The sequence below is a fragment of the Pygoscelis adeliae genome, unplaced genomic scaffold, assembly GCF_000699105.1.
Source record: "Pygoscelis adeliae isolate BGI_AS28 unplaced genomic scaffold, ASM69910v1 Scaffold106, whole genome shotgun sequence".
Classification (NCBI taxonomy): domain Eukaryota; kingdom Metazoa; phylum Chordata; class Aves; order Sphenisciformes; family Spheniscidae; genus Pygoscelis; species Pygoscelis adeliae.
The window spans coordinates 4,074,047-4,088,367 of NW_008824939.1; the positions used below are offsets into that span (position 1 = coordinate 4,074,047).

Here is a 14,321-nt window from a genome sequence, read left to right on the forward strand (position 1 = left end):
CCCGGAGCGCGCGCCGGCCAGGCGGGCTGAGGGCAGCGCTCACGCTGCAGCCAGGCTGAGGTGTCCGCTGGGTGGGAACCTTGGCCACGGGGCTTGAGGTTGTCTGAAGAGAGGTATGTTGTCGCTGTAGTAGCATAAAAGCGTCTTAGAACAAACTGATGGTCTCCTAGCATAGACGTAAGGTTCAGGAGCTGACGTTTCTAAAGGTTAAATACTTCTTGTAAGAAATTCCTTCTTATATTGCACTGATTCTGCTCAAAAACCAACTGTGCAAATAACATTTGTGATAATGAGTGGTGGCAGTTAATCCTTACCTTAAACAAAAAGCTGTGTTTTGATATAAGAATCTGGTCAGAAGGCTCAGGCCTCTTACACACGGGTTCCTGAACGATGCATTGCATGAATAACAATTCCATGCAATGGAACTGTTTACCGGGGAAGCTTTTTTTTTAAAAAAAAAAGCAAGCCTTTCACTCTATTACAGCAATGGTAAAAGCAGTTAGCCTGCAACTAAGCTTTGACCAGACCTTAAATCTGTAAACTAAATGACTGATGAAAATCCACCTTGAGAGTTCTTTAGGGATGATCTAGCTAATATAGCGTGGGATCAAATTGTTCTAGTTAAAGGGCTTGACTGTCACTTTCCGTTTGTAATTTAAATCTCATGCCTACTTGCATTACTTTAACTTGTTTTCATTTTGAGTAGTACTGCTACAGACTGTTGGCACACAGAAGGAACAACTCAGTGCGGTCCGCTAAGAAAGCACTTAGAATAAAATCTGATGTAGGATTTTGCATGCTGTTCAGACTGCGGTGGTTGTTCAATGGAGCTAGCTTTTTATCAGTCTTCATTGCTGCACAGCAACTGAAAACTATTGATCTGGAAGTTGGATCCAGAAGACTAGCTTGTGCTAAATGACTGAGCTAGAGTCCGAAGTGAGCATGTGCAGCAAGACCAGAATTTCTCTTAAATTAGAAGGCTGTTTCTGCTTTTATTCTAAACAGGTTAGAGCTCGATCAGTGTCTGAACTGAATTCCACGTATGGGAAGCTTGAGTCTTTCTTAGTCTTGCCTTCAGTTTGTTGTTACTTGCAGCTGAACGGGTGCTTTTTAGAAGAACTCTTCCAGTGTAAGACTTAATCTGAAGGACTTGTTCCAGGTCTTGTGTTGTTTTACACTTCTGTACAGCTTGGTTTTTACCTTGAAAGTACTGCTAAGGAAATAGACTTTGTTTTTTGTATCTTCTTAGCAGTGAAGCTGAGCCTTATTATGTGGAAAGTGAGTTGCTGGTTCTGGGTATTTTGGTACCCAGAGTGAGACAGACTGGGAGAGTGGTGCACTGTGAGAGCTGGAGAAGTGCAAGACAGCCAGGGTATTCAACGACATAACAAGGCTGAAGGAGTTTAGGTGGCAGAAGCTAGGTGAAGACAAAAGCGTATGTTCTTCCATTATGCTTCATAGAACTATTATCTTGGCATTTCTTAATGGCTTCTTGGGTATCTAGTGGTAAAAAGGCGGCTGTCCTGCGTACTTCAGACTGGTGTGGTTTTTGGTGAGGCTAGAAGAGCCAGGCTACCCTGGACAGATTGAGGAGGGGTTTTCTCTAAATGATAAAACCAAAGCAAAGTCAACAGCTTTACGAACAGATTCTCTTTTAACTATACTATCTCAGACATGCTGCCTGTGCATAATCCTCCCCTCATTAACTGGGGTAGAACTGCTGGTGATTGGGCAGCACGCAGCCAAAAGGGCCCAAGTTTTATTTTAACAACAGCTTGTATTAAGGGAAAACTTGTTCCAAGAAATCCACTACTAAATCCACTACTCGGTATAACAGGTAAAATAGCAAAGACCGCTGAAGGAGCAAGCAGATACAGCCTACTTGGAGGCTGGTCTGTTTTTCACACTACAGAAGAGTACAAAGCAGCTGTCTCCACTCAGCTCCTTCTTAACAGTGTACTTGAGACCAGCTGACCAAATGGAAGGTGGTGAGGGAAGATTCCTCTATCCAGCTCAACCTGTATTTCAGTGTGCACCAGCAGATTCTCTGTTTTAGAGTTCCAGAACATACTGTTAATGCATTTTTCTTTAAACAGGATACATGACTAAAATCCAAATTAATTTTTTTCCTCAGAACATGCAAGAGAGTAAAATTTTTCACGTCTCTTAGTAAATTAGTATGTCGTCTTAAACATTAGTTGAGCTGCACTGTGAAAATCACCCATAAGAAAATGGTTCACTTAAATATGTTGCCTAGTGCTTAAAAAATGTCTGCCATACCTGGAGAAGAGGCTTTGCAATGTGAGTTAAATCACCAAACTAAGGTTCAAGAATATGAAGATTCACATGGCTGCCTTTCAGTACTTTTTTTTTTTGACCCTGAGGATATATTTAATGTCAAATCTAACCCACTACAACCGCTTGCTCCACGGAAAGGTGTTTCTGTTTTTTTTTTTTTTTTTTCCTCCTCTTGTCCTCCCTGCCCTAACAGTTCCATCGCTAGTGTTTTCTACAAGCTGAATCTCAAGTCGGTGATAAATTTATCTAATGAAACAGTTCTTCCCTTTCTTTGGTGGGTTAACTTCCTGTTGGATCAGGTGTTACAGTAGCACACAAGAAGTGTGGTCAATTAGTTGATCCAATGGCAAAAGCTGAGACTACTCCATAGACTGCCACTAAATTACACCAAATTAGGTATAATGTAAAATAGAACACTGGTTTCTCAAAGGTTGGGTGTTGGGGACAACATCACAGGGGACTGTTAAGATAGTGCCAGCACCTGAATGTGGTGGTGAACTAAGTCAGGGTGGCTACTGTGAGACATCTCTAAAGTAACTGCAACTGTTAGCTTGTGTACTACGGCCTAGATTTTAGTGAAGTGCCTTACAGACAAATGGATCACACTCTGAGCATAGCTGTCAACTAACACTCGCTGAAATCACGCTTTAAAGACTGTTACAATGTTAGGTACAGGTGGAAGTCCAGTAGTGGAGATGGGGATGCAAATTTTAAGGCTGTAAGTGCCAAGATTAAAAAGAACTACAAACAAGTCAAAGGATGCAATGTAGCCTTGAGATCAGGAAGAGGAGGAAATGGGAATACTGCAGACTGCAGTAGGCTGAACAATGATCGGTGAATTAAACTACTAAAATAAGATGGGGCTGCTAGGCAGGTGTTCTGATGAAGAACATCATTTCCTGTGATGAGTCTCAGGGGAGTTTTCCCTGCTTCTACGTTGTCAGTCATCTCGATGCTCTGAAAGATGTTACTGTCCTGCGAGTGGCAGAAGAGCAGAATGTGTATGCTTAAATCTCCCAATAAACCATGCAAGACATGAGTGCAACCCCATCTTCACCAGTAGTCTTAATGATCACTGATCTGGGAGCTGGGGTAAAGGAGGACCATGAAACTGCTTCAACTTCTGTAGCTGGATTTAACAAGTGTGAGAGTGCCCAAAGGGAGAAAGAAGAAATCTGTGCTTCATATTTCAAAACTGAAATCAAACTGATTTCTGTTAGCTTTATAAAGCTGCCTTTTTCTTCAGGGATTACTCTTCACACTCTATCCTTATCTTAAGAGAACTAGATAGAAGTTTTCTGATCCAAATTAACTTTCTGGCCAACCTTCTAGTGCATGTACTGACTGTATCTGATGTACTGGGATTATATGCTTACTGCCAGTTAAGGGAACAGGTTACTTTCAAGTTAAAACATTTTGCCTCTTATGAGTCAGCATTCAGGCAGAACTGCAGTGAAGACAAGTTTGTAAAGGAGAGAACTAGACATCTTCAGGACGTATTAGTAAATGCAGATATTTTCATTCATTCCTCCACTAAGTTCCTTGAACTTTCAAAGATTAATTAGGAGGCAGAAATTTCAGAGAAGTCTCTAATTATACCTATTTAGGGATATTAAACAATTTTTGTTATTGATGTTTTGTCTAGTGATGAGAAGCTGGATTTGACTTAAAGAACAAATGTTGTTGGCTCTCAGGTTTGTTGCTTTTAGGTACCAAGTATCTGTGCCTAGAAAAAGGTAAATAACAAATAATGCCTTAAAGTGCCAGCATTTTTTTACTTATCTTGAATGTAGAATGCCAAATGCTTCGTTAACAACCCAAGTATTTTACTTGGGGTTTTTTTCAGTTGTTTCATAGTTTCCCCTTGGAGTTCTGTGGTCATGTTTAAAGTTGGCTCACAAACATAAACATATGGCTAAAGAATTTGTCTGCTATCTTGTTTAGATAAGGCTGCAGTAAAATGCAACACTATATGAATATAAGTCTGTAGAAAGTACTATTCAATACTTAGTGCCTTCGCTCTATGTTCTTTTCAACACAGCTGGTGAAAATGGCTGAAAATGGAGATGGTGAAAACATGTCTATTTTGGAAAGCAAAATCTGTCAGCAAATTGAGGTAAGTTCAATTTCTAGTTTGGGATCTGGACCGAGATGTAGTTTTGGAGACACTCATTGGTAGGGACTTGGCTAATGGGAAGTTAACTTCATAGGAAGTTAGACTTGAACCTTCAGCTCTTCAAAAAATCTCTGTCACAGGTCTATGACAGGTATTTAATACTTTAAGATAATTCATAATTGTAGTCTATGTTGGAAGTTATACTTGTCTAGAGTTGCCTGTAAGACCCCCATTTGAAAACAAAAGGTTTAACTTGCTAGTGTTTTAGGTGCCATAGCAAGTGAATGTATCATTAAACAATTTATTGCTATGTTCGCTGGTGTTATTCTATCTATGCAGATATGAAGATGCATTTTAATTCTATATGACTCAATCTTTTTGGCGACAAAATCCTCCTACTTGGGAATCTGTGCTGGTAAAAATACTAGCACATTGCATAACTTGCTATTATGATTTACTGCTTTGTAATTTATTGCTACAAATTACAACTAAACTTATGTGCCTGCTTTAGATTAACTTTCTTACTCTAGGGACTTGGAGGGTTACCCTACAATGGAAAACTGAGCACATCACTTAATATGACATCTAGAACAAAACTGTCTTCCTGACGGACAAAAATACAGCTGCACGTGAATCCCCATTAGCATATGGAGCTGTAGTCATTATTTATGGAAAAAAAACCCCAAACAACAGAAATTGAGGAAAAATAGTTGACAAAGCTAGACTTGTGGTAATGTGAGTTTGAGGTATACTAGAGGGAGAGGTGGTGTTGTAGAACTTGCACTGAGTTTTTAAAGCACAATGATATTGGTGGAAATGCTCCAACTTATCCTATGACTTCAAGTATTTGACCCTAGTTAGATGACTGCTAGTAAGCAAAAGAATCTGATAACGTGTCTATCTTGTGCCAAATTGTCTTCCCATGCTGGACGTGATCAAAATGAGAACATAGTAAATTAAAATAAAAACAATTTTTTTATCTTACAGTATTTTCTTGAACGAGACCTAGAAACTCTAGTCTATGTGTATGATTTCTCAGTGTGGCAAATACAATATTCTTGCTTATATGTTCCTTAAATAAGGACTAAAACCTGAATCTGTTGGTGACAAATTTGACTTTAGACTCTGCAGAGCTTGATCAGGTTGATGAATAATTACGTCAGCAGAATAAGCTTCATGCCTTTCCTAAACAAAACTGCAGTCTACCTTTGCCTCATTGTCCCACTGGATGAAGCACCAGCTTTTAGCTTATGTGTTGCAGCTAACTTTTGGAAAAGGATCATGTTAAAGCAGGAAGTAATAATCTCAGAATTTCTAATTGTTCAGATTAATGAATTTTGGTATGTCTTAATCCACTGCAGTAAGTTGTCAGATGAAAATCAGCTTTTAAGACTGAACATTCAAAGACAAATCTCTCTCCCTGCCTCCCTCTCCCTTCTTTTTTTGCAGTACTATTTTGGCAATCACAATCTACCAAGAGACAAGTTCCTAAAGGAACAGATCAAACTAGATGATGGCTGGGTGCCTTTAGAAGTAATGATCAAATTCAACAGGTAAACCAAAGTACAGCTAATCTGGATGGAAGGGTAACTGTCAGCTACTTAGCTCTATTTGGGGCCAAATGTCCCTGGTCTGCATGTACAGCTCCTATTGCTGTTTTAACATTTGGCTTCAGCTTTGCCTGTGTATTTGTAATGACCTGTGCCTGCTTACTCAAATAGGTTAAGTCGCCTTTCAAAAGATTTTAGTGTTATTGTAGAAGCGCTAAGAAAATCCAAGACTGGTTTAATGGAAATAAATGAAGACAAAACTAAAATCAGAAGATCTCCAAACAAACCCCTTCCTGAATTAAATGACCAGTATAAGGCTGCAATTAAAAACAGATCTGTATATGTTGTAAGTAAGCTTCTTCCTTCGCTCTGTGCTGTTCTGCATGATTTTGAAAACCATCTAAGTAAAGCTTGAATTAATTCATACTAGATAGTATGAATAACTAGATAATTTCTGACTAAGTGTCAGTTTGTTGCATATAACTGAAGCTTGTTGCTATCTTGCAGAAAGGCTTTCCACTAGATGCAACTCTTGATGATATCAAAGAATGGCTTGAGGATAAAGGTCCAGTTGAAAACATTCAAATGAGGAGAACGCTGCAGAGAACGTTTAAGGTAGCTCTTGCGATGAACAGTTAGACCTGGGGCAGGGATCCCTCCTGGATGACATACTGTTCAATTAGTCTAACACTGAATGTCTCTCACCATTTAACAGGGCTCAATATTTGCAGTTTTTGATAGTGTTGAATCTGCTAAGAAGTTCACAGAGATCCCAAACCAAAAGTACAAAGACACAGAGCTGATAGTACTTTTCAAGTAAGTCCACTTAACTGATGTATGAACTAATAAGGGTGGATTTAGACAAGAACCTGGCTTGACCTGAGAAGTGTAAGTTTCTACGCTGTTGTAGAGGTATTGATAGCTGTACCTTTTGGAGACTAGCATCTCAACTCCGAAAGATAATCTCAACTGTTTCTTTGCTACTGCTGTCTTATAAAGTAACTATAATGGAATACTTCAAATGGTATTAACTTAGCTCATATTCTGTTGAAGGGAGGAGTATTGTACAAAGAAGAATGAAGAAAGGAGACAAAACAAAGTAGAAGCTAAAGCAAGAGCTAAACAGTAAGTCATTATCAATTGAAGTCCCTGGTTTTGCTCACCTGATCACACCTGAACCAACTCTTAACTAATTTAACTTTTCTACAGGGAAAAAGAAGAAAAACAGAAACAAGCAGCAGATGCTGAAATGGTATGGGTTTCTTAAATCTCTATACCTGAAAACTGTGCAATGCTTGCTTTTGTGTGGATTTTCAATCCACACATAACAAACATGCTCCTGCAGCTACATTTTGTAAAGCTAACATGGGATATTCAGAGTTTGAAATTCTATAGTAAAGAGCACCTTCTAGAAAGTCACTTCAGCTTTTCCAACTAACATACAGTAAGACTTGGTTTTGTCATGGTATTTAATCTTATTTTCAAGAGACTAATTTTGTTTAAGGGATCATATCCTGAATTTAAATTATTAGGCATGTTTACCTGTTCAGAAGTGATCCTAAATGCACCACTGAGATGGTAGTTCTTCTGTGGTATTTAAAGGATCCAGTAAGGACTTAATTAGTATTACATAGATTTTCAACCTGAGGCGTCAGCCTTCAGAAAACTGTTTTGCACAATTTAAAGAGTGTAACTCTATTACAGGAAGGGAGTCCTAAGTTCCACATAAATGTATCGTAGTAAGCAAATAAAATTTAAAAAAGAAAAAAAAAAGGAGCAGGGGACACACCATGCAAGACTTGGGACTCAGCCTAAATAAGCTATGTAGCAAGAATGCTTGGGTTGCTGATGGTGCTAAGGGGGTGACTTCAATTGCTTATTTATCACTACCGTGTTTTAATAGTCTTAGGATTCAGGGAGGAAAAAAAAGGAATATTCAAGCTTGACCCTTCAACAAAAATGTGGCGTTTTTTTATTTCATTTAGAAGTCTCTGGAAGAAAAGACAGGATGTCTTTTGAAGTTTTCTGGTGATCTAGATGATCAAACATGCAGAGAAGATCTCCATGATGTATTTTCTGATCACGGAGAAATCAAATGGATACACTTTGTCAGAGGTGCAAAGGAGGTCAGTACAATTTTGGACAAGGAGTTAAGATCTCTGTATTAAAGTTTGAAACTGAATGATTAAATGCTTGTTCTCTTATGTAATCAAATAAATTATTTATTTGACTTGTGGAATTGCAGAATATCTACAGAATTGAATTATTCCCTTAAATTCTTTCAAAAGAACTGATAAAGGTTCCAGCCTTCTCAGTTGATACGGTCAAAACTGAGACTGAGAATGTTTGTTAGGACAGTCAGGGTTTTGCTTTGGTCTAGACATATTTTACATCATGCAAGAGTAATGAACTTGCTGAGGTACCCAACAGGATATGTTGTTCATCATTCTAGCTGAATGTTTTCGCAGAAAGATTCAAATGCAAATGCCACTCTTCTTTTCAAGGGAATTATCCTATTTAAGGATATTGCAAAAGAAGCCCTGGAAAAAGCCAAAGCAGCACATAACGGAAACTTACAGCTTCGGAACAAGGATGTCACATGGGAAGTGCTAGAAGCAGATGCAGAGAAAGAAGCTCTGAAAAAAATATTGGAAGATCAGCAAGAATTGCTGAAACAGAAAACAAAAGGTCCTCCTTTTATCGGTTTAAGCATTTATAATGTCCTAGAAGTGGCACTGTGTGAAAGTAACTGTAAATAGTGAATACGTACTAAACACTGACTAACTGTAAAGCATTCTTTTGAGCTTGCCAGTTAAAAGACAAAGTTCCTGACATCTTATATCCCCACAGGACGCAAAATTAAAGGAAAAGGAAGAGGGGGAAAGATACCTCAAGGTGCACACAAAGGAAAAGTACAGTTTCAGGGCAAGAAAATAAAGTTTGAGAATGAAGAAGAAGGTGGCGAAGATGATACTAAAGCAGGTATGTCATTTTGTGCACTGGATGCAGCTTCTTTACTTCTCCAGAAAGTAACTCCATGTACTACTCATGTTTCTTAGTGTTTCAGATTTGGCCCTGCATTGTACTGTTTCTGTCCTCTTGTCAGTACCAGTGAAGTAACTTTAAGGGTTTTGTGCTTGATTCATTCCAGAACTGTCCAAAAAGCATATTAAAATAATTACTAGATAGCCGAGGCTGTACTGCAGGGCTCTTGAAAGCATTCTGCATTGAAAGATGGTGGTTGTCAGCAACATTACACAACTGTACAGACCCAGCCTCTTGAGTGGTGTGGTTTTTTTTTTTCCTTGAGGATCTGAGAAGACTAATAGTTCTGCATATTGCTATTTAGCTTGGAGAAGATGAAGAGCTAAGCTTCTGTCCAGTAGATATGGCACCTGCTTAAACAAAACCCAGTGAAACTTACTCCTGTTAAGATTATATTCCTCTATCTTACCTGCCCTCCTGCTGTGAAGTTATACAGGGAGAAAGCTCTTCAAAGTTGGTATTTTAGAACATCTAAAAGCTTTAAGTCACAGTAATAAGTAAACCCGCTAGCATAGCAGTGGCTGTGGATAAACTAGGACTCATCCTTGAACCTACACGGTACGAAGGGTTTGTTTTTTCAGATTTCAGGTAATACTGAAATGCTTTCCTTTACCATAAATGACTACGTATTCAATCTTGCAGAACCAGCAAGTCCCAAGAAGAGACCACTGGAGGAAATGGAAAAAGAAGAACCTGCACCAAAACAACTGAAAACAGAAAATGGAGATGGAGATCAGTAATACTAAAATAAAAAAAAAAAATAATTGTTTTTATTGTTCCATTTTCAGTAGGTTTTAAAGACATGCCTTAGCTCAGGAGTTTCTTGGCAGAAAATCTAATGAAATCCACTTCAATGTCAACCTACAATGAGAGGAAAGCTTCATTTTGTTAGGTTACAGCTTTCTTTTTTTTTAATAAGCATGCTTACTCGTAACATACCACCCTGGAAAACTCTTTTATATAGTTTTGTTTATACTGACAGATCCTCTCAACTTCTCTGGCACCTCATTCAGATGTAAAAGGTTCTGGACTTTGTAATCTTGCGGTTATGTTAAATACCACCTACCAATAAATTCAGAACTTAAAACTGCTTACTACTGAAGCCTGGATGTTAATGTAGTATGAAGCTGTAACTGTGAAGTAGCAAAGCTGGACAGACTTCCATCACTTAAGTACAAGTCACCAAGAGAATAGGTACAGCTGAATAAAACTTCTAGTCTTTGCTACTCAACGTACCTAACAATCTTCAAATCTTGCTCAGTCTACTCCAGGATTCTCTCTCTACTTCCCCTATGGTAGCAGGATACATGTTTCTAGGCCAGCATTCACCACCCAGGAACTTGCCTGTGGGCTTAAGCTTCCATACTCTAGCATCCCGACTAGATCTTCTATTGTGGGATGAAGCGTGCAGCTTCCTCCTGCTCCCTCCAAGATGGTTCTGTGATGGATTTCACTGGCTGTAGCTATTTGCAGTACAGAGCATAGAACACTGAAATAATGCTACAGCTGTAACATCCTAGTTACTCTGGCCTTCATTACAGTCTAAGTTCCAGCTGCAGATAGGATCAAGCAAATAACTATTAAAAGTTGGGTCAAGGAGGCTACCCTTAGCTTTTTCACATCTAGTTGCAATGCTGGCTTTAATCTTTGTGTATAGCTTTGACTTGCATTACAATGATTATTTTCCCTGTTCAACTACAAAATGTAGTAACAGTAATGGAACTTGATGCCATCGTAGTGAACTTCTCTCAAGTGCTGTGAGCATTCCTCATCCAGTACATACGGCCCTAAAACCTAAATTTTCTTAAGTAGAATTTATTTATCTGCCTAGTACAACACAGAGCATTTTCTCAGTTATGTTAGGTTTTATACTTACTGATTTCTTCTTATGGAACTTGTATGATGCAGGTAGGTCATATCTAAGTTCTGTGAACAGTACGAAGAATACTTGTTACACTAGAATGATTGTTAGTCAATTGACTTACACCCTACACTCATGTTCTTCTATTGCCCACCTCTGTTGCCCCTGACTAGATAACTGTTTTGACCTCTGGACTACATTATGACTGAACATTTAAGCCAACCACATCAGTAAGTGGATGGCTGAAATGCAGTTGTGTTTCAAGCACTTGTGCAACTTCCATGTCTCAAGTTGTATGACTGTATAAAGCATCTAGCTGGTGATATTTAAGAATCGGGAAGATACTTTAAAGAAAAATACTTAGGTGACTATAAGGACAGGATGCTTTTTTGTGTGACGACTGACCTGCACTTTGCTTTTGTTACTCAGCAACAATCTCCTTTTGAAGCAGGAAGGTAGGTAACTTCTGCTTGAAGGCAAAATCTAGTCCAGGAAGAAATCCAATTCTAATTCTGCACAGAATATATATTCCTCAGAGCTTTATTAAGTGTCTGCTTGTATTCTAGCCAGGTAGCAAGGTATGTTAAAAAAAAAAAGGGGGGGGGGGGCGCTGCTTAAAAAAAGACCTGCGTAATTTTCAGTGTTAAATCACACTTAAATTTACCTCAGGCTGTTAAGACTGGCTAGTAGCGTTACAGATACTAGCCCCCAACAAATTTTTTTTTTCTTTAACAACAAATTAATCTTACCTGCTATGACTTCCATCTTCACTCCCCATTCATCTGCTTTCTTTTGAATGTGCTACAATATTAAATAGATACAGGTAAATTTAAAAGTTTGTTTCTACACTGTCTTGTAAACATCTATACCCTGTACTTACTTAAGAAATCTCCTGTGCTTTTGTTTTTCAAGCTGAAACATTAGATCACTTACTTATCTTGATGCGTTTGAGATCACAGTTATTTGACATGATTAGTATTTACCCAAAACAAGTTTCATACCCCCTAAAGGTGTGAACAAATCAGTGAAGCTATAGACAACATCATTAAATGCCAGCTATTTCATTGTCTGGTTAATGCTCACCCTGCTAAAATGAAGGGCTTACCTGCCGTGTTGAAGTTTTGTGAAGGGAATATACAGCTGTTTTTGCCATTTGTAAAGCAGTTTTCAGAAAAATCATATCCATTCCTAAAAGAATGATGAAATTATTAGAACTGTTAAATGCAAGCTTAAACTAGAGGACTTAAAGATCTGCTTCATTCTTCAATTTTTCTGGAGTAATAGCTATCTGAGAAACAGCACTGAATACATTAAAGTACAGAAAGTATTTCTAAAATGTACCCAATTGCTTTTAGTAAAAGATAAAAATGATAGGGATATGAAATAGCTAGTATTGTTTATTTCATACCCAGCAATTGTTAGTTACAATGATGAAGTTGTTAATCTGTACTTAGGAAACTGATTCCAGATCAACAAAACTCTAGGTAATTAGAACACGTAATTGTAATAAAGAAGGAAGATGTTTCATTAAAAGGGTTTCCCTTGCTATTTCATTCCTAATAATTTCTAACTGACTTTCGGAATTACGAACCTTTATTATGCTTGGTACCAAATGGAGGGTTCATAATAACTGTGTCAAAAGTCTCTGACGTGCTGTCAGATAAACAACAGACATCACACTGAACCATGTTGATGTTTGTGAGCTCAAAGTCTTCAATATTACTATTAAATATTTCCAGTGCATCGGCATCTATGTCAAACCCCACACACAATCTATTAAAAAAAAAAAAGTGCCACATATTAGTCTCCTGCAAACTAAAATGGTGTTTGAAGTCTACAGTAAAGTTTTGAAAGGCATCTGTGTACACAACTTGTTTTATCTAGGAAATGTAACAAGCAGACACTATAAATTCAGTGCTGATAAAAATGCGAGTAGCTCTGTCGCCCTTTCTCAAATATCCTTTTAAAGTTTGTGAAGGAAGTTTCATGCGTTCATTTAGTGCTTCAGGGGAAAGCAAACATTATCACTTCCAAATTCATGGCATTCCATTCATGTCTATCTCTTCCGCTATTTGAATGGTTATTAACTGTCTAAACATATTAAATAGCCTCATTATGCACCAGATTAGATACCTAAAATTAGTTTAGTTCAGCACTGCTATGTTCTGATCTTACTTTCTACTCTTCTATGCCAGAAAAAAACACAAAGAGAACTTGGTATTAAATACTTACCCTGCTCCTAACATTGCACTTCCAATGCTGAGCATGCCACAACCACATCCTAAATCTGCAATTGTTTTGTTTTCAATATCATCAAAAGTATTGTGAATTGTATAAAGCATACATGCTGGGGGAAAAAAAAAAAACCACAGGTCAGTAATATCAAATATGCGTCTGATTAATCAAGAAAAGCTACTTCTGCCTTCAGAAAACTCTGAAATTAAGGTTTCTTGTCATGCAAAATTAAGCTGATGTTCTCACTGCCTGTAATTCTTTTTCATTTATACGTGAAAACAAGTCAAAAACATTTTGATGAATTAGAGAACTCTAGACCTTTGGTGGAGAGATTACACACAGAGCTGTGAGTATTGTTTGTGGAAAAAGCATGCCTCTAAATTTGTCTGGGGAAAAACAATAGAAAGACGTAAAATATTGGAAAAAATCACATTTAAGGTATGGGTGAGTGTCTGTATATACACTTTTACTGTTTTTTGTGTCATGAAATAAGTCCATTTCAGCTTTCTCATTTACAGATTAAGATGTTTCTATCACAACATTATCTATCTTCTAAATCAATTTACTTGATTTTTGGATTGTACATTAACGGTATACTTCTAATGAAAAGAAGTTAACAGAGAATTAAAAAATAATTAATTTCATTCCTCCTGGATACAATTTCTCAACTACTTTTAGTGTAAAGGCTTCAAAGGAGACAATGCAGTCGAAACACTTTTTTTTTTTTTAAAGTGCTGATGAAGAACTAGTAAAAGACAACAGTGCTGTAGGTAACCTCTACCTGCGATATGAGGACTCGTTGGATACTGTTCAAGAAGTAGTTTTGGACTTTCAAAAGTATCAACTTGTTGAAGACAGCTTTCCAGTTCTTTAAGCTTTAATTTCTTCATGTTTATAGTTTAACTAAGAAAAATAACGCATAATCAGTCACAATAATATGAATTACACACTATGTTAAATTTTTATACTTAAAATCCCACTGTACAGCTCAGCATCTCCCAGGTGTTCTCATGCAGCTGTTTTCAGGGATCCAGATGACGGCGCAGCGATGACGGGGGACAACCGCGGCGCTGGCTAAGGCCAGGCCATTCCCGGACCGCGGCAGCCCCTTTCCTCACGCACGGCCAGTAACCGGCTCCCGCCCCAAGCTAGGCGCCGAAGAGGCCTCGCGCCCGCCTCGGCCCGGGGCTCCGGCCCTCGGCCCGGGGCTCCGCTC

At 38.2% G+C, this 14,321-nt stretch overlaps 2 protein-coding genes across 3 annotated transcripts in view; one reads left to right on the forward strand and one right to left on the reverse strand.

The window, feature by feature from the left end:
* Positions 1–10,103, forward strand: part of SSB (Sjogren syndrome antigen B (autoantigen La)) — a 12,980-nt gene extending 2,877 nt beyond the window's left edge. The window contains exons 2-12 of the mRNA XM_009325425.1: positions 4,340–4,414; positions 5,864–5,967; positions 6,136–6,310; positions 6,472–6,579; positions 6,680–6,780; positions 7,018–7,089; positions 7,174–7,216; positions 7,950–8,090; positions 8,469–8,652; positions 8,815–8,946; positions 9,652–10,103. Coding sequence (XP_009323700.1) covers positions 4,340–4,414; positions 5,864–5,967; positions 6,136–6,310; positions 6,472–6,579; positions 6,680–6,780; positions 7,018–7,089; positions 7,174–7,216; positions 7,950–8,090; positions 8,469–8,652; positions 8,815–8,946; positions 9,652–9,749 — 1,233 coding nt within the window. The 3' untranslated portion in view covers positions 9,750–10,103. The remainder of the gene's footprint in view (positions 1–4,339; positions 4,415–5,863; positions 5,968–6,135; positions 6,311–6,471; positions 6,580–6,679; positions 6,781–7,017; positions 7,090–7,173; positions 7,217–7,949; positions 8,091–8,468; positions 8,653–8,814; positions 8,947–9,651) is intronic.
* The window catches only part of METTL5 (methyltransferase like 5), a 5,501-nt gene continuing 944 nt past the window's right edge, over positions 9,765–14,321 (reverse strand). Inside the window, exons 2-8 of one of the 2 annotated variants that reach the window (XM_009325424.1) lie at positions 13,887–14,008; positions 13,103–13,217; positions 12,462–12,643; positions 11,976–12,058; positions 11,620–11,671; positions 10,886–10,935; positions 9,765–9,870 (exon numbers count right to left, since the gene is read on the reverse strand). In XM_009325424.1, coding sequence (XP_009323699.1) covers positions 9,817–9,870; positions 10,886–10,935; positions 11,620–11,671; positions 11,976–12,058; positions 12,462–12,643; positions 13,103–13,217; positions 13,887–13,995 — 645 coding nt within the window. In that variant the 5' untranslated portion in view covers positions 13,996–14,008 and the 3' untranslated portion in view covers positions 9,765–9,816. Of the gene's footprint in view, positions 9,871–10,173; positions 10,448–10,885; positions 10,936–11,619; positions 11,672–11,975; positions 12,059–12,461; positions 12,644–13,102; positions 13,218–13,886; positions 14,009–14,321 lie in introns of those variants that run through there. The other variant, XM_009325422.1, reaches the window with a different exon arrangement.